This window comes from Chelonia mydas, chromosome 11 (assembly GCF_015237465.2).
Source record: "Chelonia mydas isolate rCheMyd1 chromosome 11, rCheMyd1.pri.v2, whole genome shotgun sequence".
NCBI classification, from domain to species: Eukaryota; Metazoa; Chordata; order Testudines; family Cheloniidae; genus Chelonia; species Chelonia mydas.
The window spans coordinates 67,376,665-67,403,593 of NC_051251.2; the positions used below are offsets into that span (position 1 = coordinate 67,376,665).

The 26,929-nt window shown below is 45.5% G+C and overlaps 1 protein-coding gene across 1 annotated transcript in view; it reads left to right on the forward strand.

Annotated features, from left to right (window-relative positions):
* The first annotated feature begins 2,451 nt into the window (after window positions 1–2,451).
* ATIC (5-aminoimidazole-4-carboxamide ribonucleotide formyltransferase/IMP cyclohydrolase) overlaps window positions 2,452–26,929 on the forward strand; it is a 34,611-nt gene continuing 10,133 nt past the window's right edge. The window contains exons 1-13 of the mRNA XM_037912368.2: window positions 2,452–2,764; window positions 5,326–5,452; window positions 7,518–7,594; window positions 8,904–8,970; window positions 9,765–9,853; window positions 11,179–11,330; window positions 11,417–11,573; window positions 14,984–15,109; window positions 16,681–16,788; window positions 17,912–17,997; window positions 19,415–19,504; window positions 21,121–21,249; window positions 22,267–22,359. Of these exons, the coding sequence (XP_037768296.1) occupies window positions 2,743–2,764; window positions 5,326–5,452; window positions 7,518–7,594; window positions 8,904–8,970; window positions 9,765–9,853; window positions 11,179–11,330; window positions 11,417–11,573; window positions 14,984–15,109; window positions 16,681–16,788; window positions 17,912–17,997; window positions 19,415–19,504; window positions 21,121–21,249; window positions 22,267–22,359 (1,323 nt within the window). The 5' untranslated portion in view covers window positions 2,452–2,742. The remainder of the gene's footprint in view (window positions 2,765–5,325; window positions 5,453–7,517; window positions 7,595–8,903; window positions 8,971–9,764; window positions 9,854–11,178; window positions 11,331–11,416; window positions 11,574–14,983; window positions 15,110–16,680; window positions 16,789–17,911; window positions 17,998–19,414; window positions 19,505–21,120; window positions 21,250–22,266; window positions 22,360–26,929) is intronic.

The window sequence follows — 26,929 nt, forward strand, 5'->3', positions numbered from 1 at the left end:
AATCACATTATTGCAAAATGTCTGCTATATGGATGTCAAATGCTACCAAACCAGAAGTGACTTTGCACTGGTGTAAATGACTGCATAAAGTACGGGCAATGGAGAATCAGGCCCTGTGTGTTTCATAGTGCTATGTAGATAACCGTATTAAATAGGTATTATATATTTACAGTCAACTTGGGCTCGTGAAGCTCAGGTGGCGGGGCTGTTTCATTGATGTGTAGACTTCTGGGCTTGGGCTGGAGCCCAAGCTCTGTGACACTCCCATCTCACAGGGTCCGAGAGCCCAAGCCCGGAAGTCTACACAGCCCGCAGCCTGAGCCTCACGAGCCGGAGTCGCCTAGCACAGGCCAGATGCGAGTGTAGTGGGTGAATCCCCAAGTGCTCTCCATCCTTCAGACCCTCCTGCACATACTCCAGGATGTGGGGACAGCCTTGTCGCCCACCTCTTGGGTTTTATTTGAGAGGGTCCTGTGAGAGGCTGCTCTCCGGCCACCCCTCACCCCAGGCCCTCCAGACCTTTTAATCAGGCTCCTGTCCCACGAGCCCCCTAGTCTCCTCTGCTCCATAATCCGAGCCGGTTGCGTCCCCTGCAGCCAGCTCGCTTCCGAACCGCACCAAGGGAACAACTTTACATGCTTGTGCTCCACACGTTTCACTTCCTCACCCTCGTGTCCTTCCCCGATACCAAGTTGCGGGACTTTCTACCACCTGTAGAGGGTGAGGAACCCCAGTGGGCCAGCCTCTATTCCACCCTGGTCCTGCAGCCTGCTGGGGATATTGGTTGGCGGCTCCTTCATGGAGCCATGAGTACGGGCGTGTACCTAGCAAAGTTCACCCCCATCCCTGATGCCTGCCCCTTTTTCAGCATGAGGGAGACCCTAGCTCATGCTTATCTAGAAAGTGACAGGTTTCAGCCCCTATTCCAGCTCCTCCCCCTATTCCAGAACCTCCTGGGTGCACTTTTCCCCACACCTCTTCATATATTCACACGCTGTCCATGGCCCCACAAAGTTGCAGTTGGTGCTGTTTGGGGTTCTCCGCTCGGTGTCCCCCGCTGGATCCCTAGTTCTGAACCTGTGACCTCCACTCCCTGCCCTGCTATTCCTTAGTTGTCCCCTGAATTCAGTTGGGTCCCAGGTTCAGTGGTTCGCCCCGCAAGGCTGGGAGAGGGGCCTTTAGAAGCGGGCGGGTGTCCCCCGGAATTTCCAATAAGGCCAGCTGCGGGTATCGAGTTGCTGTGTAGATTGTTACCAAGCAAGTCCATATTATAATTTAACTGCAAACCCCTACATAGTTTCCCCATCTGTAAAATGGGGATAATGATACTGACTTCCTGTTTGAAAAGTACTTTGAGATCTGCTGATGAAAAATGCAATATAAGAGCTTGGTATTATTATATAGGCCAGCACCAGCACACGCTAATTTTCACTGTTGCTCTGCTCTTGCACTTTAGCTATATTTAAGCTGTCAACTTAATTTTTTTAAACTGGCTATTTTTTTTTTTAATCTGTTTTCGGTTAGCATGCCCAGAATTTTATATTCTGAGGTTAAGCTTCAGACTGAGGTGGTCTGCAAGGAACCAAAGCTCTCTGGCTTCCCCTATAGGACAAAATGGGGAAATGCATCATTTTTCTTACAGGTTTAATTTTCCAGTGGCTCTCAGCCTTTCCAGACTACTGTACCCCTTTCAGAGGTCTGATTTGTCTCGCATCTCCCCAGGTTTCCTCTCATTTAAAAAAGCTACTTGCTTACAAAATCAAACCTAAAAATAAAAGGGTCCCAGCGCACTATTACTGAAAAATGGCTCACTTTCTCCTTGTTACCATAGAATTATAAGATAAATCAAATGGAATATCAATATTGTACTCACATTTCAGGGTATAGTACACAGAGCTGTATACGTCCTTCTAGGAAATTTTACTTTGCCCTGACTTCGCTGGTGCTTTTTATGCAGCCTCTTGTTAAACCAGGCAAATATCTGCGTGAGTTGGTGGACCCCCCCCAAAAAGACCTGTGTGTGCCCACAGGGGTGCAGGCACCCCTGGCTGAGAACCACATCTGCTCATGGCAGGCGTGGGGAAGGGATGCTGGTTTTGAGGCGAAACTTGCACTGATCATTTTACTCAAGACCCAGGTTTTGCCCAAAGGGTGTTGGGTTCATACCCTGCCCTTTCCCTGAACTTCAAAATGGGCCTGGCATTTTTAATTGAAATCTGGAAAACCTTCGGCCGGCTCTGGACCCGTCGGGGGCTGGCTGGGGAAGAGGTGGGGTTTGCGTCCGGCCAGGTCGGTGCTCGCAAGTTTTGCCAGCGGGGGGGATTTTGTTACCCAGCATGGCCTTGCCCTAGGGCGCGGGGTCAGACGCCGGACGGGCCGAGAGCGGCCTTGGGGTGCTGGGTCTCGGTGGTTTTTTTGCTCGTAAAACTGCCTCCGCCCCGGGAGGGTGCTGCGGGCGCCGCTAGGCTGGTGACACTTTGCTAGCTGGGGAAGCGGGCAGGAGCCCGGAGCCCGGGGCCGGGGGGGGGGGCTTGCAGCACGCAGCGGGCTGCGCGCGGCTCGGCTCGGCCCCTTTGCTAGCCGCCGCGGTCCCGCCCCCGCCCTTGGGGCTGGGTCTCTGCAGACGGCTCAGCCCCCCCGTCCCCGGCGCTCCCAGCATGCAGCGGCCGCCCCACTTCCTGCCCGGCGCTTCCCGGGGCCGCCCCACGTGCAGCCGCCGCCGGATCGGGCCCGCCGCGGAGCATGGCGAGCGGGCGGCAGCTGGGTAACGCCCGCGGTCTGAGCCCGCCCTGCAGCAGCGCCCGGCCCGGGGGCCTGGGTGGGGGCTGCGCGGGCCGGGCTCGGGGTGGGGGGGATCCGGGGCTGTAGGGCCCGGGCCTGGCTTGGCGCTGCTGGGCTGCAGAGCTGGCTCCGGCCAGCCAGCCGAAGGGGCTTTGCCGCGCTCTGGCCCCCGGCCATGGGGAAGCGGCGGGGGGGGGGGGACGAACTGAGGGCGCTTGGGAGCCGCTGTTTGCCGACCCGGTCTCTGTATGCCCCGGGCAGGTCGGAAGCGGGGCCTGTGGGTTTTTTCGTGTTGCCCGTTAAACAGATTTTAGTTGGATTCTCTCCCCCCCCCCACAAATCCCCCTCGCCCAGCAGCGGTGCAGTGAAATCCTGTTTGAAACAAACAGCACAAGTCTGGGTTTCGGTTGGGTTCCCTTTGCAGTTGTCCAGGGTCCAAATCACAGTCATTTGCACCAGTGTAACCTGACCGTAAAGCATGTGCAAAATGTGTCTGAATAGCCTTTTATTTCTGGGACCGTGCCATTTGCACTGATGTAAATAACTGCCCAAAGTGCAAGGCACAGTCATGAATTGGCCTCATGCCGTGACTGTTAACATGGCGGTCAGGCCGTGTCTACACTAGCACTTGCGTCACCAGAACTTTTGTTGCTCAGGGGTGTGTTTTTGGTTTTTTCACACCCCTGAGAAACGTAAGTTTCTCTCTCCTGTCGAGTGCTCTTACAGCCGCGCCGCTGTAAGCTTGTAAGTGTGGACATGGCCTTAGTTAATAATTGGGGTGATGTCTGGAGCTGAATAGAACCCAGCTCACTCCATAGCTGTGCTGGCTCTGCAGGGTTGATGGCGTGGGTTTCAGAGTAGCAGCCATGTTAGTCTGTATCTGCAAAAGGAAAAAGAGTACTTGTGGCACCTTAGAGACTAACAAATATATTTTTATTTAAGGAGCCACAAGTACTCCTTTTCTTTTAGGAGTTTTTTAAGAAGTTATTTGGCTGGAAGTATAAGCAGATGCAGTTATGAATATACAGAAGCGCCTTCAAAATAGGGAATAAAAAACTGCCTCCCCACTCATTATGACTTGCTCATTGATCTTCTGGGACCTGGTGTCCTCACTTGGAACCGTTAAGAGACCCAGCTTTTTGCAATCAGTTCTTTGGTGCTCCCGGGGTCTGCATGTGTTGATCCAAACGGCTGGTCAGGGCCTTGGTTAAGATCTTGTAGTTACAGCAGGGGACTGGGCCTGCTTTTTCTATTCCTGACACCAATTTGCTATGGCACTTGCTTAGGCAAGTAGCTTAACCTTTCTTTTCCTTGGTTTACCCATCATAAAATGAAGACATCCCTAGGAGTGTGTGTGTGTTTAGTGCTCAGGACAGTAGCAACTGCATTCATTCCTGTTCGGTGCATTTAGTCTCCGACCCTGCAAACACCTCTGAGTAACTTTTTATGCGTGAAGTTACTCAGAGTTAAATGTTTGCAAGTTCAGGGCTTCATGATATCAGTGTGCTGGATCTGTGAACTGTGGGTTGTAGGTGCCATTAATCTGCACTGCTAAGATAACAGATAAGAATTCACGGTCACTGTGCGCCACGTTTTGATAAATCCATTCATAGACACTGTTGTTCTTCCCTTGTAAAGTTTCCATTAGCTACTCACAGGCCAAGTGAAATAAGCAAAGGGCCTATTTTTGCAAAGGGCCTTATTTTTCAGAGTTGTGGACACTCAGTTCAAGCATTAAAAAAATGTCCAGTTGAATGTTGGTTTTTCAGGTGGAATTAGACTAATTTGAAATGCCAGAAGGCAACCGTTGTGGTATTTCAGCTGACCCCCTGCATTACACAGGCCAGAAAACTTCAGCCGGGAAGTAATCTTCCTTACTGTGTAAGCAAACACCTTATGACTGGAGCTAAGGGTATGTTTTAGAAAAATATCCTGACTGAGCTCTTCAAAGCTGTCAACATAATTTGCTCCCCACCCCATAATTCCCATTCATATCAATAATTAAAATCATTAGTCAAAATGAATTGGAAGAGGGCATTCAAATCTCACTCCCAAAACCTCACCCAAACACTATTATTATAAATGATACCCAGCTCTTATCTTTTCATCCATAGATCCTAAAGTGCTTTACGAAGTAGGTCAGTGTCATTATTCCTGTCTTACAGGTGGGGAAACTGAGGCACAGACCGGCAAAGTGACTTGCCCTCGGTCATCCTGCAGGCCAGTGACAGAGCTGGAAGTGTAGAACCTAGTGCCAATTCAGTTCTCTGTCTACTAGGCCGCATAGCCTTCTAGGAGTACGGGCAAATGTTTAATGATACTGTTAGATTGTGCAGTTACTCAGCCAGGCAGCAGACCCTGCTGGCATTTGAACATGCAGCTCGTCTACAGAAGTAATTTCTAGTTTTGATTTAAAAATTGTTTAGTGAGGTTAGTTGCATATTTGGCCTCAAATCTGTTACTTTATTACTTTATGCAATGTGGTAAAGGGGAAAATATCCATCTGTGTGTTACCAGAATGTTCCCTCTCTTCTCTTCTTCTAGCTTTATTCAGTGTCTCAGACAAGACTGGCCTGATAGAATTTGCAAAATGCCTCAACTCTCTTGGGTTGGGTTTGGTTGCCTCTGGAGGAACGGCAAACTGTCTTAGGGGTGCTGGCCTGAACGTCAGGTAAGAGCGCTCTCTCTCAGTGTCAACATTATTCCCAACCAAAAATATATCAAACATCTGAAAATGTTAAATCATTTGATTAGTTTGCTGTGATTTGAGGCAAAGATGGGGAGGGAAGTATACCATTTAAATGCAACAAAACTCAAGGTCTGGCTCCTTGGCTGGAAGCAGATTGAGTCCAAAGAATGTTGATATGAGGGAGTGTGTGTGGTGACTGATGGGGAAGTGAGGGTTCCTGCAATCCGGTGTTCTCATTTTGCCCTGACCCAGTTCCTCTCCTATCAGGTAATGTATTGTCCTAAAAAATCAGGCCTTAATGCTAATCTGTGCTGGCAGCTGAAAACTGGTCTTTACCCTTTCTTGGAGAGTAGGAAATGTTACAGGGTTTTATGGGGATTTGTAGATTATTTCTGTTCAAAACCACAAATTGTCTAGCTGAAAACGGTGGCCCAGCTTTGCAAAAGTGGCAAATGATTTGGGATGTCCTCCGTGTGTGTGACAGGCAGGAAAGCGTGAGCACTCCTCCACTGAAAAGGGAGGCATGCAGAGTCTCGAGGCAGTTCAGCCTATGACTTGAGGAAATGTTTTGATTCTAGGTCTCCGCACGCCACCATTCAAAAGCAGTTTCAGTCAAATATAAATAGTTTCCAGTGTAATGATGGCAAATCTGTTAAAGCGCTTGTCTTGACTGGTTGTTGTTCACCCTCTCCACGAATGACCATGGCAAGAGAAGCTGTGGCGGCATCTCCATGAATTTATGCTTCCTCCAAAATTCCCCTGAGATTGTGTTTCTGGTCCCTCTCTCAAGAGGTGACAGCACTTTGGGATGGTCACGTTAGTCTCATTTCCTCCCCAATTTACAGTTCCTTCTAATTATAAACAGTCACGAGGTGAAGGAAATGAAAAGCAAATCCATAATTTCTTAATGCGTTAGCTAAGGCTAACTCTGAAGAACAGTGAACAATATAACAGCAGTGGGATTAAAGCCACATTTTACAGGAGGAATGGTGCTGATATCTTGAATTTCTGTCTGAGCGGAATAATACTGCATCTAAAATGCTGGATCTTTAAAACGATTTGAGTCAACTTCCACATATAACGTTTCTTCTAAGATTGATCTCTCAGCTCACTTGTACAAGTTCTTATTAAGTTATCTAGTCCATATCTGTCCGAATAAATAGATTAAGACAGAGGTTATGTTGTATTTTTTTGTAAGTCACGTTGACTTGGCTGGTTATTTCAGAATAAAAGCCCACTCACAAAATAATTGCGCACGTCAGCTTAATTTGATTTAAAAAGACCTACTGAGTTTCCATTCCCGGGGAAAGCAGCTGATGCCCATTAGAGTTATTTAGTTATTTTGGGAACTCCTGATGTGCTGTTCAAGGCAGATCTGGAAAGCGGTGTCCTTCCCCTTTTGGGCTGTGTTGGATGTAGGTTTTACATAAAGTATAGCTCTGTGCCTTGTTAAGTGTAGGAAATTGGTTAAATTGTGGAAGAGAGTTAAATAAGCATTCCTAGCATGGTCCTGCAAGTAACCGTTATTAGCAGAAACATTTTGCTAGCTATGTCAGAGAGATGCCAGACGTAGTGGAACCATAAACCATACCTACCTTATTGCAGAATAGTTTCCCTGACTCCCTGTCCTGAAACGTCTATCAGCCCTTCATGACAAGGATGCAATACTGGAAGAAACTGAGTTGTGTGATAAATACGTTGTTAGTGTATCATGCCTTCCATCTGCTCCAGTCTTGTGAACATACAGGGCCCTTCCACTTACAAGAATCGTGCTCTCTCTTCATTAGCGATTGGAGACAGAGAAGTCATGATTTTTAGCCACGCAAAGCTGCAAAGTCTAATTTGTGGCCTTCCTAATCTTGGGCATCCCTTTAAAGTTTGGAGACTTTTAGGGTCTGAATCTCCTCCCATTGCAGCCAGTGTTAAAACTCCCATTGATTTAAATGGGACCAGGTTAGGCCATGAATGAGAATCTTGAGCCTGCAGAGCCCCTCCGTCTGTCAAGTGCTGAGCAGTCATTTCAACGTTTTGTTTCCCCCTTGAGCAGAGATGTGTCCGATCTGACCGGCTTTCCTGAAATGTTAGGGGGACGTGTGAAAACCCTGCACCCCGCAGTCCATGCTGGTAAGTGGTTGCTGATGTCCTTCCATTTTGAAACGGAAATCAAGGTGGCTTGCTGGATGGCCCTTCAGGGGGTTGGGTGGAAGAATTGGGGAATGAGGACCGATGAAGCTGCAGGTCACCCAGTTGTAACCCACACGCAATCAACGGGAGCTGTGTCGTTCGCTGGCTGTTAGAATGTGTGGCATACTGACCAGCACCCTTTCGTCAGACTAGTTCCTTCCATCCAGGATGCTGGAGGCTGAGGGGTCCCCTCTCATCACTCTAGCAACAAGGTAGGAGGCATTGCTCACTGAGTAGGAGACATGCCAGGAGGCTCATGTGCAGTGGCCGCCCTCTCTGTTGATCATGGTTTACCACGCTGAACGGCTCGGCATCCTGGGAGTAGCACGTTTCTACAGGAAGAATACTTCAGCCTGGTTTCAGCTGCGAGCAGAGCTGCCCAGCTCTGAAAGTACTTGAGAGTTGTGACATGGAGCGATCTTACTGCAGTGCAGTGTGGCCTGCCTTCGGCTTCCCTTGCAAACTCCTGGCAGACTGAAATTTAAACCTGTTCCAGCAGGTGCAGCTCCACTGAATTTGGCCTGTAGATGAATTTGGCCTGCAGAATGGGGCCCCATGGCAGCTTTGGCTTTGGTGGGTGATTCCTGCATTTTGTAAGCTTCACTGGCTCCCTGTTCATTGAGGTGATTCAAGCTCTTACTTTTGGAAGAACTCCAGGTATTTGGCCAGTCCACCCAAGGAGCTGTCTAGTGCTTCATCTCCTGTTGCAGCACTTGAGATCCTTAGGGTTGGACCTATTTGGCCATCTCATTTCACACTCTTGAGGGGACTGGAAAAGTAGGGTCTCTTCAGGGGACGTTCAGCTCTGGATTCCTGTCCCACTTACTGTACACCAGCCTGTCAGCTGTCTCATTCTGCTCCAGGCTCTACTTTGTTTCATGGGGTTTATGTACTATTGGGTGGCAAGTCACGGGTGGCTTTTTCCTCCTTACCTATGCACCAAAGCCTTCAGTGACCATTCCCATGTTTTAAGATAAGCAGCTAGCTACGCATTAATTGCAGTTGTTTTGGGGCTTTGTGTTCAGCACTTCAAGTTCCCCCGGGATTTAGTGCTGGAAAATCTATTACAGTGAAATTTGAGCAACCAGAAAGCCAATACAATGGGATTTTTTGCTGCTGCTGTTGTAATTTAAACATAATCAGAATGTGTTTATGGAATAAAATCTCAGAGAGAGCATGTACTCTGAAGAAAGATGCTGAGAAAGTTTTAATTATCCTTTGTTAAAAAACCTACTGTTTTTGTAATTAGGAATCTTGGCTCGTAATAGTCCAGAAGATGGAGCTGATATGGACAAACAGGGATTCAGCCTTGTAAGGTAAATGTCTGAATATGCGGCCTGGCTAAATTCAGAAGGAAATAAAGTGTCCTCATTGCTCTGTATTTCAGTAAGCAATGATTTACCCTCACTGTATCTAATTTTGATTAACTGACTTAAAAGATATGGGAATTTATCCTCAGCTGGTGTGATTTGCATGGCTCCATCGAAGTCAAGATGGCAAGCCATTGCATTCACTGTTTTGACTTGCATAGATACAGGTATTAGCAGCCACAAAGTGACCAGGTGAGGGTGTGGCTCTTCACGAAGACTGTGGAAAGATGCAGTGATGGGTAGTAAAGGTGATTAGAAATATGGTGAGGCCCAAATGAATGGGACATGGCAAAATAGGTCTGTCTGGAAGATGAAAGGCTTATGAAGGCCATATTGAAAATGGTTAGCTCAGGGTAATTAATCAGTGGGACAATTTAGCAAGTGGATTCTCGCTCACTGGACATTTTAAAATCAAGAATGGATGTTGTCCTAAAAAAGACGGTGCAGAGCTGGAACCAGGAATTAATACAGGGAAGTCCTGTTGGCTGGGTTGTGCGAGAGGTCAGACTAGATGATCACAATGGTCCCTTCTGGCCTTAGAATGTATGAATCGATGAGTTTTAGCAATCTCCACTTCCTTAGGAGAGGCACAGATCTGAGTTTAGGATTTTGTGCTGGTCTCATGTCAGAGACGAGGACATGAGGAAAGAACAGTGACTGTACTGTGGAAACAGCTACGCCCAACTTGACTACCCTACTTCTTGACGAGTAACCCAAGGTTTTCCCTGCTCACTTTCCAGAGTTGTGGTTTGTAACCTGTACCCCTTTGTGAAGACAGTGTCTTCCCCAAATGTCACTGTACAGGAGGCGGTCGAAAACATAGACATCGGTAAGTCCATGGGAAACTCTGAGAGCAAAACTTTCACTGAGGGCTGACGTGATAGCCAAGGGAAATGTGATAGCTGATGAAAGGCATTGATCTCTGGTCCCTTAGAGATCTCTGTCCCTCTTCCTGGGAGACTTCATGCATCCATAGAATCATATCCTAGAATATCGGGGTTGGAAGGGACCTCAGGAGGTCATCTAGTCCAACCCCCTGCTCAAAGCAGGACCAATCCCCAATTTTTGCCCCTTATCCCTAAATGGCCCCCTCAAGGATTGAACTCACAACCCTGGGTTTAGCAGGCCAATGCTCAAACCACTGAGCTTTTCCTCCCCCCCATAAAGGTCTGCACATAAAGGTCTGCAGTGTGCCTTGTCACTCTCTGAGCCTTTCTTTGGTTGATCTATACTACAGTGTTAAGGCACTTTGCTCAGGTGGTCATGACCACTTGGCAAAACATTATGGCAATTGCCAGTCGAGGAAGGGCGGGTGTTGATCAGGCTGGGGTGGCAGGGTGAAATGGGGGTGCCCTTCAGGAACAGAATAATGAAAGTTACAGCAACACGGATTCATTCTAACTGACTGGTGAGCGCACTGCTTAGCTGGGGGAATAGTGAAGCCTGACTTACAGAAGCACCAGGTGTCTATGCAGGGGTTTTGTTTAGAAGTGGCAGGTTGGGCAGACTCTTTTGCAGTGTGGAGAGCAGATTAAATGTCTTCCTGTAGCACACGGCAGTGCAGCGAGAAATAGAAGCTTTGGGGAAGAAAAGCTAAGCAGTTAAAAGCACCAGGCAGATCACCATTGTAAGGAGCAGTTACAAATGCAGGGGCTTGTCTTTGTGCACAGTTTACTCCCTCATGAAATTGGGTAGGACCCTTGATTTGGTGCCATCTAGGGAGGGTTTGCAAATGTGGATTTCTCTCTGATACGTAGCTTTGCTCCTCATGTTAGTTACTAACCTAACAGGACAGCATCCTTGGTCAGCATCTCATGAAGAGAAAGGTTCTGAATTATGTCCTTTCTCTGGTGTCTGGTCACCAGGTCTCTTGCAAGGACCAGGCATCTTATGCGATCAAAGGTGTTTTAATAGCTGTGTGCGATGGGGTTTAAGAGGGAAAGGTGATCTCAGAGCTTACATACAGGACCATTAATATTTGCAAAGGGCTTTGAGATCCTCAGATGGCAGGCACCATAGAATATTAGTAGAGAAGGGAACCGTGATACCTTAACTCTAGGTCAGAGGGCATCAACCTTAGACTAAGATGTGAGGTTCCAGGTATTTTGGATACAGAAGAGCAGTGTTACACACTTCTGGGTTTCTTTTTTGAAGGCGGAGTAACCCTGCTACGTGCTGCTGCGAAGAACCATGCTCGTGTGACGGTCGTGTGTGACCCTGCAGATTATGCCTCTGTGGCTGAAGAGATGAAGGCATCTAGTAGTAAAGACACCTCCTTGGAAACCAGACGTCAGCTGTCACTGAAGGTCTGGCCCTTTCTTTAGAACAAAATTGTGCTCCCTTTGGAGAGTGTGTCCTAGAAACCAAACAGTCTTGCCTGTTTTGTCCTCAGGCTTTCACTCACACTGCTCAGTATGATGGAGCTATCTCCGATTACTTCAGGAAAGAGTACAGCAAGGGAGTATCCCAGCTTCCTCTGCGTTATGGCATGAACCCCCACCAGACCCCTGCACAGCTCTACACGCTGAGGCCTAAGCTTCCTCTGACGGGTAAGACACAGAAGGATTGGCTGAGCTACAGCAGCAGAGTTCACCCTGTGGCCCTCCAGGGTGACAGCTGGGAAAATGCATATTTGATTCTGCATTGGGAATGCCTCCCTGAGCCGTGCTCTGTGACTTTAAAAGGGAAGTGATTGGATCAGCTCTTCTGGTACCAAGAGGGGGTGCCACCTCCCAGCACGCGCTCTGCAGCCCCAGGACAAGTTGTGGTGTGGTATGAGGCTAGAGCAGGGGTGGCCAACCTGAGCCTGAGAAGGAGCCAGAATTTACCAATGTACATTGCCAAAAAGCCACAGTAATACGTCAGCAGCCTCCCATCTGCTCCCCCCCATCCCCATTCCCAGTGCCTCCCACCCACCAACAGCCCCACCGATCAGCGCCTCCCCTTCCCTCCCCGCACCGCCCAATCAGCTGTTTCGTGGCGTGCAGGAGGCTCTGGAGGGGAGGTGGAGGAGCGAGGGCATGGCAGGCTCAGGGGAGGGGGCGGGAAGGGGTGGAGTGGGGGCAGGACCTGTGGCAGAGCTGTGGTTGAGCAGTGAGGACCCCCCGGCACCTTGGAAAGTTGGCCCCTGTAGCTCCAGCCCTGGAGTCGGTGCCTATACAAGGAGCCGCATATTAACTTCTGAAGAGCCGCATGTGGCTCCGGAGCCACAGGTTGGCCACCCCTGGGCTAGAGCAGAAGGGGGCAAACTCTGGCCTGCGGGTCACATCTGGCCCGCAGGACCCTTCCCTCTGGCCCCCGAGCTCCTGCCAGGGAGCGGGGTCAGGACAGGCTTGCGGAGGAGCCGTCCCAACTCTCTGGCAGCGTGGTGAGTGGGGCGGAGTCTAGCCCCTGGCCCCTCCCCTGCCTCCCTCCCTCGCGGTCACAGTTCCCCAGCACCAGGGCAGCGTGGCTGCGGCTCCAGCCAGGCCCACCCCTGGGCTAGAGTGTGGTGTGCAGCTGTTGTCCCTTGGTCAGTAGCTCCCCCAGTGGTTGCCTGCTGTATTGCGGGGGAGTAGGCAGAACATAGTTCTGGCTGCTTGCTCCCCAGCAAGGCTATGGGAAGCCCAGGGAGAGTAAGATTGGTGCTTGATTTGGTCTTGCCTGATCCTAGGGCAATATATGTATTTATTTCCCTATGATCAGGCAGAACCAGTCAAGTCGTGCCTAATTTGTTCTCTAGGATTTTTTGTTCCTGATTTTTTTTTGTTTTTGTTTTTACTTTTACTTTTCTAACTGATTCTTAAAGGGTTTCTGTTTTACGCTTTTCCACCTAGTTTCCTGCAGCAGTTTTCTTTCCCTATCCCCACGATAGTGGAACACACATAACGCAATTAGGAACAAAAGAAATCCTAACAATTGTCTAGGCCCATTACTAGGCGGAGATGGTAAAATTGTTGTTAATTTTGCAGCAAAGGCAAAAGTGTTTGATCAATACTTCGGTTTGCTTTTTCTGAAAAGAAGCAGGATGATGAGCTGGTATCGTATGAGGATGATGATGTACTTTCCAGCCTTGCACCTCAGTTCTAAAAAGATTTCTTTCCATTACAGTAGCCGGCTTGTTTTGTGGCATGATGTTTGCCTGGAAGACTGAAGTGCCTTGCAGTTGCTTAGTTCAAATGTCACACAGCAAAGGTCTCTAGTAAAGAGTTGGTTGTTGAGTAGGAAGCACTTCAACGAATGAACAGAGTGAGACACAGTAGCTGTCATGAGGAAAATCGGTGTCTACAGTCTGTCCAAGATTTACTGTAATTTCATATTAAAGGGTAGATCCTTAACTGGTGTAAATCTATGCAGTGCCATTTAAGTCAGTGTATAAGGGCTGAGTTGCAACAGCTTATTTTGTCCAAACTTATTACTAAAACCCAGGAAGGAAAACCTTTTTACTATTTCTTAAAATGTTCTCCTTCCTCTTCTCCTTATTTAGCATCCTTTCAGACATCTGTGGCTCCAAAATTTCACCATTTCACTTGTTTTTCTAGCTGATCCTTTAATATAGACAGGGCTTCTGTTTCATGCTTCTCCAAATAGTTTTCTGCTGGTTTCCCTTTCCTTATCCCCATGATATCAGAATGACCCTCAAATATGGTGGAGATAGCGCCTTTTTTTTGATCTCCTCATAACGGTGTTTGCAGTGTCGCTGTTCGGAAGTTCTGGCTTTCATGCATCACGTATAGGCAGTATGCTATTAAGAAATGGTCTTAATGATTCACATTTCCTTGTAGTTTTAGTTCAAGAATCTCGTAAGAGACTCACACAGGAATTGGAAGCTGATTTGCTAGCAAATCTACATTGCATGTCAGCAGAACCATATCGGTTTCAGGTGTCCTAGTCTCCTTCAGGAACACAAGAACTATTTTTTCCCCCAATCAGCCTTCCCCGCCCCCATCCAGACTCACAAATGCAGGTGGTTCTCTGTTTTTATAGTTTTGAGTGTGCAGATGCCATGATAGTATTAAAATATGGTGGGATTATTTCTCATTTGGGATGCTGTGAGAGATTGTGCTCTTCTTCTGGTTTAGCATTTCTGATTAAAGGTCCGGATTAAGTGCTTTGCTGAAAAGCATTTGCTTAACTTTATCCCTGTGTATAGTTCCGCTGAAGTCAATTGGGCAGCGCATGTGTTTAAAGTTAGGCATGTGGTTAAGTATCTTGCTGAATCAGGGCCATATCCACTTAGTTTAAAAAACAAGCAAACAAAATAACCCTTGGGTTTCTGAGAAGACCCACCATAGAAGGAGCAGAAATGTACATATTTAAATAAAGTATTCCTATGTTCTTTAACTACTTAAATTACAATGTCCTCTTTAGAGGTTAGGGCTCCACACTACTAGAATGTATATAGGCAGGAATAGACAGTCTTTGCCCAAAGTAGACACAGGAGACTAATGGGTGGTAGAAGAAAGTGCTATTATTCCTATTTTACAGGTGGGGAACTGAGGCACAGGGATACTCGGTGTCTAAATGCCTGAAGATCTGGCTCCTAACTCCCATTGGAATGGGAGTTTGAAATCAATGGGAGTTGGATGCTAAAGTGCCTTTGAGGATCAGGGCCTAAGTGGCTTGTTCAAAGTCACACAGGCAGTCTGTGGCAGAGACAGAAACTGAACCCAGTTTTCCCAAGTCACAGTGCAGTGAGTAAACTGCGGGGCTGTCCTTCCTCTGTGGGTGTCCTGTAGAATAGTGGCCTTCTGTTTGGGCTCCGCTCTGTGCGCTCCGTGCTATACAATATCCAAAGCAGCTGGGCAGAAACCAGATCTTTCTTTCCCTATGTGCTCGGTGTGTTTAAAAGAAAACAGTTTGTATAATGTTTGGTTCTAAGCGGTAGCAGTTTAAATTTAAAATAACTTGTACTTGGCGTTCAAGCTCCTTGGAGAGAGGGGCCTTCGCCCTTTAATGTGCATTTATGGTCTGTGTGCAGTTCTCAATGGATCCCCTGGGTTCATCAACCTGTGCGACGCTCTGAATGCCTGGCAGTTGGTGAAAGAACTCAAGCAGGCTTTAGGTATTCCCGCAGCAGCCTCGTTCAAACACGTCAGTCCTGCAGGTAAGAGTGGGATCTTATTGATACTTGTCTTATGGAAGAAATAGAGACACTTTGTGCGACGTTACACTCTATATGATTTTATAAATATATGCTAATGAGTGTGAATATAATGTAACTGGAATATGCTTCATGCAAAAGGTCTCTTGTAAGGTACCATTACAAAGCTTATAATCTACTGTGTGGTCATCCTGTTTGTATAAATGTATCACTCTTGTAACTGAAACTAGAAATATGAAATATAACTCTGAGGTCCTAATGTAGTTATGCAAAGTGTGGGCGATTAATGGTGGTTTGGAATCTTAATGGCTCCCATTAACCAGGACAATTGACTGTAGATGGCTCTGTTTTACTTAAAAAGAAAAGGAGTACTTGTGGCACCTTAGAGACTATTGAAGTTGATAGATTTTCACTCCATACGGCTAAATTCAGTGCCTTGCCTAATGACAGGTTTCAGAGTAGCAGCCGTTTTAGTCTGTATTCGCAAAAAGAAAAGGTACTCCTTTTCTTTTTGCGAATACAGACTAACACTGCTGCTACTCTGAAATCTGTTTTACTTGTAAGTCTTCCTGTATACATGTGGGCTGGCAGGTGGGTAATGATGTCTTACAGTGACATGTGATCATGTCACCTGACTTGGAATCCATCTTTAACCTGGTGCTTTTCCATTGAGAAGGAGGGGTGGGAACCCAGAGGGACAAAGGATTCCCGCCTTATGCAAAAGATATATAAGTGGGTGGAACAGAATAAGGGGGCGGCCATCATGAGAAATCCCCTAGCTACCACCTGATCTGGAACAAGGGCTGTACCAGGGGAAAGGATTGTGCCCAGACTAGGAAGGCGTCCAGTCTGTGAAAGAAACTTACTGAAACATCTCTGAGGGTGAGATTTTATCTGTATTCAGTTTTATTACTGTACTAGACTTAGACTTGCTTGTTTTATTTTATTTCGCTTGGTAATTCACTTTGTTCTGTCTGTTATTACTTGGAACCACTTTAAATCCTACTTTCCATATTTAATAAAATCACTTTTTATTTATTTATTAACCCAGAGTATGTATTCATACTTGGGGGGGGAGGGGGCAAACAGCTGTTTCCATCTCTCTATCAGTGTTATAGAGGGCGAACAATTTATGAGTTTACCCTGTATAAGCTTTATACAGAGTAAAACTGATTTATTTGGGGTTTGGACCCCGTTGGGAGTTGGGCATCTGAGTGTTAAAGGCAGGAACACTTCTTAAGTCACTTTCAGCTAAGTCTGCAGCTTTGGGGCTTGTGGTTCAGACACTGGGTCTGTGTTGGAGCAGACTGGCGTGTCTGGCCCAGCAAGACAGGGTGCTGGAGTCTCAAGCTGGCAGGGAAAGCAGGGGCAGAAGTAGTCTTGGCACATCAGGTGGCAGTCCCAAGGGGGTTTCTGTGATCCAACCCGTCACACTCTTTTCTTTGAATGCCATTGCAATATCTGTCCTCTCACCTCCTTAAAATGCCCCGGCAGCTTTGCTGATATGAAGGAGTTGGACCAGAATATAGTTCTCATTTTCTTCTTCCACTGTCTTTGCTCATTTTATCCACTAGGTGCTGCTGTTGGACTGCCACTCACGGTGGAAGAAGCTCAGGCCTGCATGGTGCATGATTTACACGCAACCCTGACGCCTTTGGCAACTGCGTATGCACGAGCAAGAGGTGGGATGGCAAGTAAAAAAACTAATCTGTGCAAAGAACTGAGAAGACCAATAGTACTTGCTCCTGAGCAATGTGCCGTGTGGTTCACAGGTTCTTCTCTTTGCAAGTTTATGGTGATATTTAGAAGATCCGGGTAGATCTTGTTTTTTTGGTTCTTCTCCAGAAGAGTCTAAATAACTCTGTTGATTAATGCGCAATCCATTCTCCTCTCGAGGGACCTAGATTCAAATCAGGACTGGCTCTCAGTCAAAGTGAGTTTAGCTAATTCAACCAACTCCTGCTTGTTTTCACTTAAGAAATCTCTTTCCTGCTTTTGTTGGCGGAATCTGAACAACCAGAGACCTGGATTGGAAGCTCTCAGCCCTCAACTGTGGGTGGGGTACTGTTGAATAGTTCATAAAGAAATCTTTTTTCTCCCAACCGTTCGTTTTATATTTGAGTTTAAAGTATTGACAGGGGAAAAAAGGAAGGCTAAAAATCCTTCTCAGTGGCTCAGATTTCACTCTTGATACTTTGATGTCATTCTGCCCATTCTCTTGTTGTCCATCACGTTCCAGGAAAAGCAGAGTAGATAAAACCTCAGTTTCAAAAGGAAATAATTGGCACACACCCAGTCTCTTCTCTCCCCCCCCTCCCCCCGCCCAATTTGTAGGTCACCTTTGATGGTCATTGTTCATGTAAAAGCACTACTACACAATTGGCATTCTCTGTGACGAGAGGCAAGTGATTAGAAGGACTAGGTTTGATGTGTCTCTGGTTTTAAATGAGCACCAGTTCATTAAATATAAAATACAAAATCGCTGTTATGTACATTTCTGACTCTGGTTTCCCTTAGAAAAGTCAGTGTTCTATAAGACATTCATTACAGAAGCTTCGAAAGTGAGAATGTGCAGGAGGAAAATAGGAATCAACAGAAATATTTTTTAGGATGGATTTTGTGGCAGGGAGACTGCCTTAGATTTGTTTTCCTTCTTGTGATTCTTAAGTGTCCCTTTCTTCTTCTTTGTGATGAAATTTAGCAAACTCTGAGGAAAGAAACTGAGTCGTGAATGGTTTGGTGGGGCGGAGGGGTGCGTTTGCGTGTGTGCTGCAGATGAATCACTTTTTAAACATTATTTTACAGGGGCTGATCGGATGTCTTCGTTTGGTGACTTCATCGCTCTCTCCGATATCTGTGATGTCCCAACTGCTAAAATCATTTCCAGAGAGGTTAGTGTAAAAACCGCAGGTTATTCTGCAAAGGTGAAGAGCTCTTGGTGAACTCATTGGTTGTAATGGCAATTCCATTCATACATTTTTTTTTTATTATTGGTCCATTTTTGTTTCTGTCCGTTTTATTCATTTGTATTTATTGGTCCATTCTGATCATTTGCTATCCAGGGTGCAGAATTTAAATCAGTCTTGATTTTTTTTCCCAGCTGTGGCGGCAAATGTGAAAACTGAACAGTCAAACTACTAATTTCCAAAGTGGATCATAACCTTCATCGGCCACTTAAGCAAGTCTCTAAACCCCTAATCGTACTTTAGTAATAGGTGATTCAACAGGTCTGGTGGAACAGTGGGGAATTCCTAGTCGTCCCTACAGCTGCCTGCCTCCTTCTTTCTGGGGGAAAAGAAATGCATTTGTAGATTGCTGCCTACCAATAGACTGAGCCTACGACCCTATAGTACTCCTAATTCTGCTACATAACTGAGCATATTGCCCAAGTCACTAGAATAGATGACAACCCTGAATGCAAAACTAAACCAGACAACGTTAATACTTAACCAAACAGTGTTAGTGTTTGTTCTAGGCTGAGCGTGGTATCGCTGAGGGTTATTTAAGAAGGGAAGAAAACAGAGTATAAACGAAAAGGAAATGTATCGCTTTATGGCCCTAAAATAAACCACCTCTGTCAGTTTTTAATGCTATTAGGGACAATGCGGTTCCATTCCATCACTATTTGTGTCCTCAAAGTATCCGAGAATTTCTTTATCTGTCTCTGACCAGTCAGAGCCTGGTTCCGAAAGGTGCTGCTCCATATATAAATCCCACTTCTGTTGTGTAGGCAAGTGTTAAGATGTTTTTAGAAAAGAAAACCTGCCATCGTCAAAAAAGCATCTCTTCTGAACCCAGTTAGACAAATACATTCACAAAGGTACCAGGACTTTTACTGATCACCCTGAATTTCAGAGATGCTCAAAGTAAAGAGAATGTAATACAAACCTCCCTTCTGTATAGTAGATAAAGTATTTCCAGTATGCCATTACAAGAAACTTGTCTTGAATAGATACAGGAATGAATTCACCCATAGGAAATGTGTGGGAGGTGTGTTTCCATTGACTTCAGTGGGGAAAAACACATGCTCCTGAAGGCACTGTAGCACCCATCCATATGGTTGGATGCTGCAAACACTTAGCATGTGAGTATCCTATTGTCCGGAAATGGATTATGCTCATTTGTAATGCTACTTGCACTTGTGAGTGTTGCAGGGTTGAGCCCTCATCCAAAGTCTATTGAAGTCCATAGACTCTTGTTGGCTTCAGACCAGGCCTCTAATGTGTTTCTAATGACAGTATCTAAAATTGCATATCAGTGTTGCTCTTTCCCATTGGGGGGCTAATGCTGTGTGTGTGTGTGTTGCAGGTGTCTGATGGAATAGTGGCCCCAGGCTATGAGGAGGAAGCTCTCAAAATCCTCTCCAGAAAGAAAAATGGGAGCTACTGTATCCTCCAGGTGGGTATGCTACATGTTTCATAGTATTTGTGGTCTCAGTGTAGACTTCTCAGCCCACCCACAGCTCCATTTTCATTATAAGCTTCTTTTTCTGTGGCTTTCTCTCCATACTGCTTGGAAATGTTTTTCTACAAATCAGAGTTTACAGCGCTGGAACTACTCACAGAGAATGCCTGATCCAAAGCCCAGTGACGAGCATGTGAACGTTCCCATTGAGCTAATAGGGTTTTGATTTAGTTTGGGATTCGATTTCTAAAGGATCTAGAATTTCACAGACTGGCATGTCCATGAAGATCTAGTAAAGGCTTATATTAAAAACAGGACATTCTTCATAATGCCTTCATTGATTTTTGTAATGACATGCACATTAGCAACAGTACTTTACAGAAATAAAATTTCTGGACTGCTCTCTACTTTGCTCCAATCTCCCTATCGTCTATGCAGTTCTCCAGCTTTGTCATTAATCTTATAATTGAGCAATTTGTTACATCAGTGCACACAGCCTTTTAAAACAACAAAACAGCTTCTGTATGATCTCAGGATCAATCTGTGGGTACAAGCAAAGACAACAGCAAGCCGTTTTTTAAAAAAAAAAAAAAAACCACCATGTGATGAAGAATCATCACGTTGCAGGCACAGTTTAGACTCTGCAGTAATGTATGATTCCATATTACGTTGATAGCAGTACTTGTCAAATATTTAACATGACACTGCCGGATAATTCAAATTACCATCCCCATGTCCCCTGCTCACATGTGCTGAGCAGCATACACGTGACTTTAAATTGTAGATTCCCTAGGAGATTTTATACTAGTGCCAAAGTATCCATGTCGCTCTTATCCCAGCCCCTCTCTGAGAGGCTGACACACACAGGGAAGCTAAGAGCTTAAGTAGCACCACATAAGTAGCGGCATATAAATTCCAACTTATTAGATGAGAGAAGGATTCAAGCGTTACTGTCAGAGGAGCTTGAGAAGGTGGCTCAGGTGCTTCAGGCAAGCAGGAAAGAAATTACAGGCAGTCTTGAAGGCTGGTTCCTCCCGTTGTCAGTTGCGCAAGGTTGCGGCAGTAACTAGTAAATCTTTAATGCTTGAGAGACTCAATTGCTGCTTGTCACCAAATTCCCTATAAAGGGACCTTATGCTTGGTGTTTGACTTATTGTTAGAGTGAAGAGACAACACGCATTCCCCAAGTCCTGCTCCACACTCCAGCTGTGCCCCCTGTAAAGGTGGGGGAAATCTGCAAAGATGGTTGCCCTCTTCCACTGCCACATGGGAGGGGCAGTTCTGGGCAGGGAGGGTTCTTTCTGCGCTTGGATCTTTGTGGGCCACAGTCTGGCCCTATGTGTCTAAACATCCAGTTTGCACACCCCTATCTTCTCCCTTAAAGTGACACTTCATGTTTTGGTGCTGATAAGTTGGTGCTCCAGTTTGCTGGTACTACGTCTGTTTTGGCATCCCATCCCCTTTCGTCTCATCTCTTTTGGATTGTGTAACAGATTTACATTGTTCTTTAAACTATTGTTGGAAGTCAGATTCGAAAGGGTCATTGCTGGAAGTTGGATTGGAAGGGTTCAAAGAGCGTGCAGCACTACTTTCTATTTGTCTGCTTTTAGATGGAGCTTGCTTACGAGCCAGATGAAAACGAGATTCGAACCCTCTTTGGGTTGCATCTCACACAGAAGAGGAACAACGGCGTTATTGACCAGTCACTGTTCAAGAACATTGTTAGCAAAAACAAAAATGTAAGTGTAAGAGAATTTGAGCCGGGGGTTGGACTAGATGACCTCCTGAGGTCCCTTCCAACCCTGATATTCTATGATTCTAGTGAGAAACGAGAGGACTGTTTGAGTGAACTGGTGGGCTCCAATCAGGAAAGGAAGTGAGATCGTATCATAGGAGACCCTAAAACATTCAGGCAGACTTGTCTTTTCAGCAAAATGATGCACTGGGCCAAATCTACTCATGCAAGTAGAGCCATTGCCTTCGTTTTAGCTACTTGCCTGAGTAAGATGAGCTGAATCTATCTCTTTATTGCTGATTATCAAGATTATAAATAGGAAGTCCTTCTCTTAATTTCCACAGTTCCACAGCAATACAGTAAGAAACCATTGTGGTGTCATTCTGAGTCACTGTTTAATAGTCTCATTTATTTGCATGGTGTTGTATAAACTCCTAGATCTCTCTGTTCCATAACAGATGGTTTACACATCATCAGTGGGCAGTTAGTTTACATGTGGTTTACATTTGTCCTAATTTTTCACTGTGAAGTAACAGACCTATATGAATGTAGAAATAGTCAAATACTTCAAGGGGAGCTGAGAAACGTGGTAAATGGGAAAACCGTTTAACAAATTAGTAGCGGAATGAGTGTAAAATAAAATTGTCAATAGCATTTCAAGCTATGGCCTTGATCTGGCAAATATGTAAGCACAAGCTTAGCTTTGTACCTGTGAGTAGTGAATTCAACTGGACTGTTCACCTGTGTAAAGTTAAGCAAGTGCACGAATGTTTTCAGGATTAGGGCCAGTGTTTGACTGTCAGTCACTTAGCTGTTGAGGCCTGAGTTTGGGGTTGGTTTGGGCCACAAGAACTGATGACATTAGTAGATAATCAGATTATTGGTAATTTTTAGTCATTTTCCTCTGGTATTCTATAGCACGTGTAGTGGTTTTTGGTTTGCAGATTTATAGCCCATTGCAGAACGTTTTAAATCTCAGTTATTTAAGGGATACATTCGTTATTGCTTTCTGTTGTTTCAGCTGCCCGAGTCTGCTATCCAAAATTTGACTGTTGCCACCATCGCTGTCAAGTACACCCAGTCCAATTCCGTTTGCTATGCTAAGAATGGGCAGGTAACAAAAGTGGGCTGCTTGTGGGGGGGTATACCGCCTCAGCCAAACTGGCCAGTAGTACTTTGTTAGGCACCAGGTGTAAAATCACTTAGTGTACTGGAAGCTATTAAACAAGTATAGGCAAGCTGGCTTAGACACTGTTACATGGAACAGTAGCTCAAGTTCGATAGCTCTCAAGTGGCTGCCTGTGAACGTGAAATCCTGGGATCTTTTCACAGCAAGGGAATGGATGGTGATGGAGGGACTAAGGGATCAAGCTTGCAAAGAATTAAAACTTGAATAATTTTGTTCATGTTGTTAAATGTTTGCAGGATCAGGGCCTGAATCATTCTTTTTCTAAATCTTCTGTCCAGGTTTTTAAGAGGGATCTTTTTGCTGGTGGGCATTCATTTGTTAAAGGCCTTTTCAGGCATTACCATGTGAGAGTGGGTATCACACCTGGTGTCTGACAGTGTTTAATTTAAAGGCAATCAGCAAAGGATATATTTTAATTGCCTTATTTCGCTGATTTGTGATGTATAAAGAAGGGCTTTTTGCAAACAGATGAGGTTTTTTATTCTGTTTTGTCTTTTAACTTTGGAGTATCAGAAATGTCAAGTCTTCCTTGATTTTGATGGAAGACTTACCTTGGAGGGTGGCCTTTCATGTGTGGTGTCAAAAGTTACACCATAAATGAACAGATGGGGTGTGAATTTTTAACAGAAACATTTGTTCCCAAGTGTTCATTAGGCATTGTATTTAAATGTTACCAAAGAGTTTTAACAGACTGACATTTGTTTCCCTTCCAATTGCTTGCTGTTGTGATGTCATCATTCAACTAACCCTGTGAGACATTTTAAAAAAAAAAAAGCAGACTTTTTTTTTTGATAAGAGGAGCCTGAAAGTCTCTTCCCCCCCCCCCCAATATACATCATACAGAAGCAAAATCGGACGCAATCCCAATTTATTTCCTTTGCAGGTCACCTTTAAAGATACCTTGTTTAATCCATCCTCCGTATTATTCATCTGCATACACCAGATTGTCTTCGTCTAGAGTTAAAATGCACCCATGCGTTACTTCACTGTATTTTCTGGTGGCATGTGCTACATAGCTCTGACAAAAAGGAGGACTTGTGGCACCTTAGAAACTAACAGATTTATTAGAGAATAAGCTTTCGTGGGCTACAGCCCACTTCGTCGGATGCATAGAATGGAACATATAGTAAGACACACACACACAGCACACACGCAGTCTCGGAGAGGGGAGAGGAAAGGAGGTGGCTGGACCCTTCTCTGGCGAGGGTCACCCGGCCTGCCTTCCCCCGGGGAGCCTGAGAAGGGAAGCACCCGCGCACACAAGTTGGAAGTTACCATACAAACTGTGGAAGGCTAATTAGTTAAGATGAGCTATTATCAGCAGGAGAAAAAAAACTTCCGCAGTGTTAATCAAGACGGCCCATTTAGACAGTTGACAAGAAGGTGTGAGGATACTTAAGGAAATAGATTCAATATGTGTAATGACCCAGCCACTCCCAGTCTCTATTCAAACCCAAGTTAATGGTATCTAGTTTGCATATTAATTCAAGCTCAGCAGTTTCTACTTGGAGTCTGTTTTTGAAGCTTTTCTGTTGCAAAATTGCCACCTTTAAAGCTTTTACTGAGTGGCCAGAGAGGTTGAAGTGTTCTCCTACCGGTTTTTGAATGTTAGGATTCCTGATGTCAGATTTGTGTCCATTTATTCTTTTGCGTAGAGACTGTCCGGTTTGGCCAATGTACATGGCAGAGGGGCATTGCTGGCACATGATGGCATATCACATTGGTAGATGTGCAGGTGAACAAGCCCCTGATGGCGTGGCTAATGTGATTAGGTCCTATGATGGTGTCACTTGAATAAATATGTGGACAGAGTTGGCATTGGGCTTTGTTGCAAGGATAGGTTCCTAGGTTAGTGATTTTGTTGTGTGGTGTGTGGTTGCTGGTGAGTATTTGCTTCAGGGTGGGGGGCTGTCTGTAAGCAAGGACTGGTCAGTCTCCCAAGATCTGTGAGTGAGGGATCATTTTTCAGGATAGGTTGTAGATCCTTGATGATGCTTTAGAGAGGTTTTAGTTGGTGGCTGAAGGTGACAGCTAGTGGCATTCTGTTATTTCCTTTGTTGGGCCTGTCCTGTAGTAGGTGACTTCTGGGTACTCTTCTGGCTCTGTCAATATTTCACATTTGGGGACAATGTATACCTTCAAATCAGCAGCACTGCTATGAGTACCCGCATGGCCCCACAGTATGCCAACATTTTTACGGCTGACTTAGAACAACGCTTCCTCAGCTCTCGTCCCCTAACGCCCCTACTCTACTTGCGCTATATTGATGACATCTTCATCATCTGGACCCATGGAAAAGAAGTCCTTGAGGAATTCCACCATGATTTCAACAATTTCCATCCCAGCATCAACCTTAGCCTAGACCAATCCACACAAGCGGTCCATTTCCGGGACACTACTGTGCTAATAAGCGATGGTCACAAACACCACCCTATACCGGAAACCTACTGACCACTATGCTTACCTACATGCCTCCAGCTTTCACCCAGACCACACCACACGATCCATTGTCTACAGCCAAGCTCTACAATACAACCGCATTTGCTCCAATCCCTCAGACAGAGACAAACACCTACAAGATCTCGATCAAGCATTCTTACAACTACAATCCCCACCTGCTGAAGTGAAGAAACAGATTGACAGAGCCAGAAGAGTACCCAGAAGTCACCTACTACAGGACAGGCCCAACAAAGGAAATAACAGAATGCCACTAGCTGTCACCTTCAGCCACCAACTAAAACCTCTCCAACGCATCATCAAAGATTTACAACCTATCCTGAAAAATGATCCCTCACTCTCACAGATCTTGGGAGACAGACCAGTCCTTGCTTACAGACAGCCCCCCAACCTGAAGCAAATACCAGCAACCACACAGCAAAATCACTAACCCAGGAACCTATCCTTGCAACAAAGCCCAATGCCAACTCTGTCCACATATTTATTCAAGTGACACGATCATAGGACCTAATCACATTAGCCATGCCATCAGGGGCTCGTTCACCTGCACATCTACCAATGTGATATATACCATCATGTGCCAGCAATGCCCCCCTGCCATGTACATTGGCCAAACCGGACAGTCTCCATGCAAAAGAATAAATGGACACAAATCTGACATCAGGAATCCTAACATTCAAAAACCGGTAGGAGAACACTTCAACCTCTCTGGCCACTCAGTAAAAGATTTAAGGGTGGCAATTTTGCAACAGAAAAGCTTCAAAAACAGACTCCAGTGAGAAACTGCTGAGCTTGAATTAATATGCAAACTAGATACCATTAACTTGGGTTTGAATAGAGACTGGGAGTGGCTGGGGCATTACACATATTGAATCTATTTCCTTAAGTTAAGTATCCTCACACCTTGTCAACTGTCTAAATGGGCCATCTTGATTATCACTACAAAAGTTTTTTTTTCTCCTGTTGATAATAGCTCATCTTAACTAAATAGCCTCTCACAGTTTGTATGGTAATTTCCAACTTATCTGTGTGTGTGTGTGTGTGTGTGAGAGAGAGAGATAGATTGGATATATATATATATATCCAATCTATCTCACTATATGTTCCATTCTATGCATCCAGTGAAGTGGGCTGTAGCCCACGAAAGCTTGTGCTCTAATAAATTTATTAGTCTCTAAGGTGCCACAAGTACGCCTGTTCTTTTTGAGGATACAGACTAACACGGCTGCTACTCTGATAGCTCTGACAAGTCGTTTGGCTGGAAGGTTGGCATTTTCTGCCCCTAAGGCTTTTTAAATAGGTCTCCATCTACGAGAGCATTAATTCTGCTTGCCCCAAGACAAAGGTCTGATTAGCCTGAGTTCCTCTTCACCCTCTCTCACTCAGTACAGCAGCAGCCCCATCAACCCCTGGTGCCTTCTTAGTGGTGATCTTAATGTGCTACTGCAGATGTTTCTGCAGTGGTTGGAGTACTGCATGTCCCATGTGTATGTGAAAAGGCCCTTGTGATGGGTGAGAAGTAGGCTAGAATCGTGTCTGTATAAGCAGAATTCCAGCTGATTCATTGCCCTAGGTTTGCTTGATAATTTGCTAATGCACATTCATGGGGAAGTCTCTTAGCCAAGCATACATGTTTCTCCTCTTGGTTTTTATTGGACACTCTGCCTTTATTTTAATGGAAAGATCAAGATCTGATGGCTGGAAGCAGAAGCTACACAATTTCAGACTAGAAATAAGGTTTTTTTTTTACTAGTGAGTGTAATTAACCAGTGGGTTCTCTATCACTTGCCGTCTTTAAATCAAAATTGAATGTGTTTCTAAACTACACTACTTCATGGGCTTGATGCAGGAATCACCTGGTGAAGTTCTGTGCCCGTGTTATTTAGGAGGTCAGACTAGATAGAATCCCAGAGGGTATTTCATAGATTTTTAAGACTAAGGGTTGGCATCGCCCTCCCTTATTTTTGAGGTACACATAAAGGAGAACTTATGTCCCTGCATGTAGCATTCCAATTAAGAAGTCACCTAGCTGAAGCAG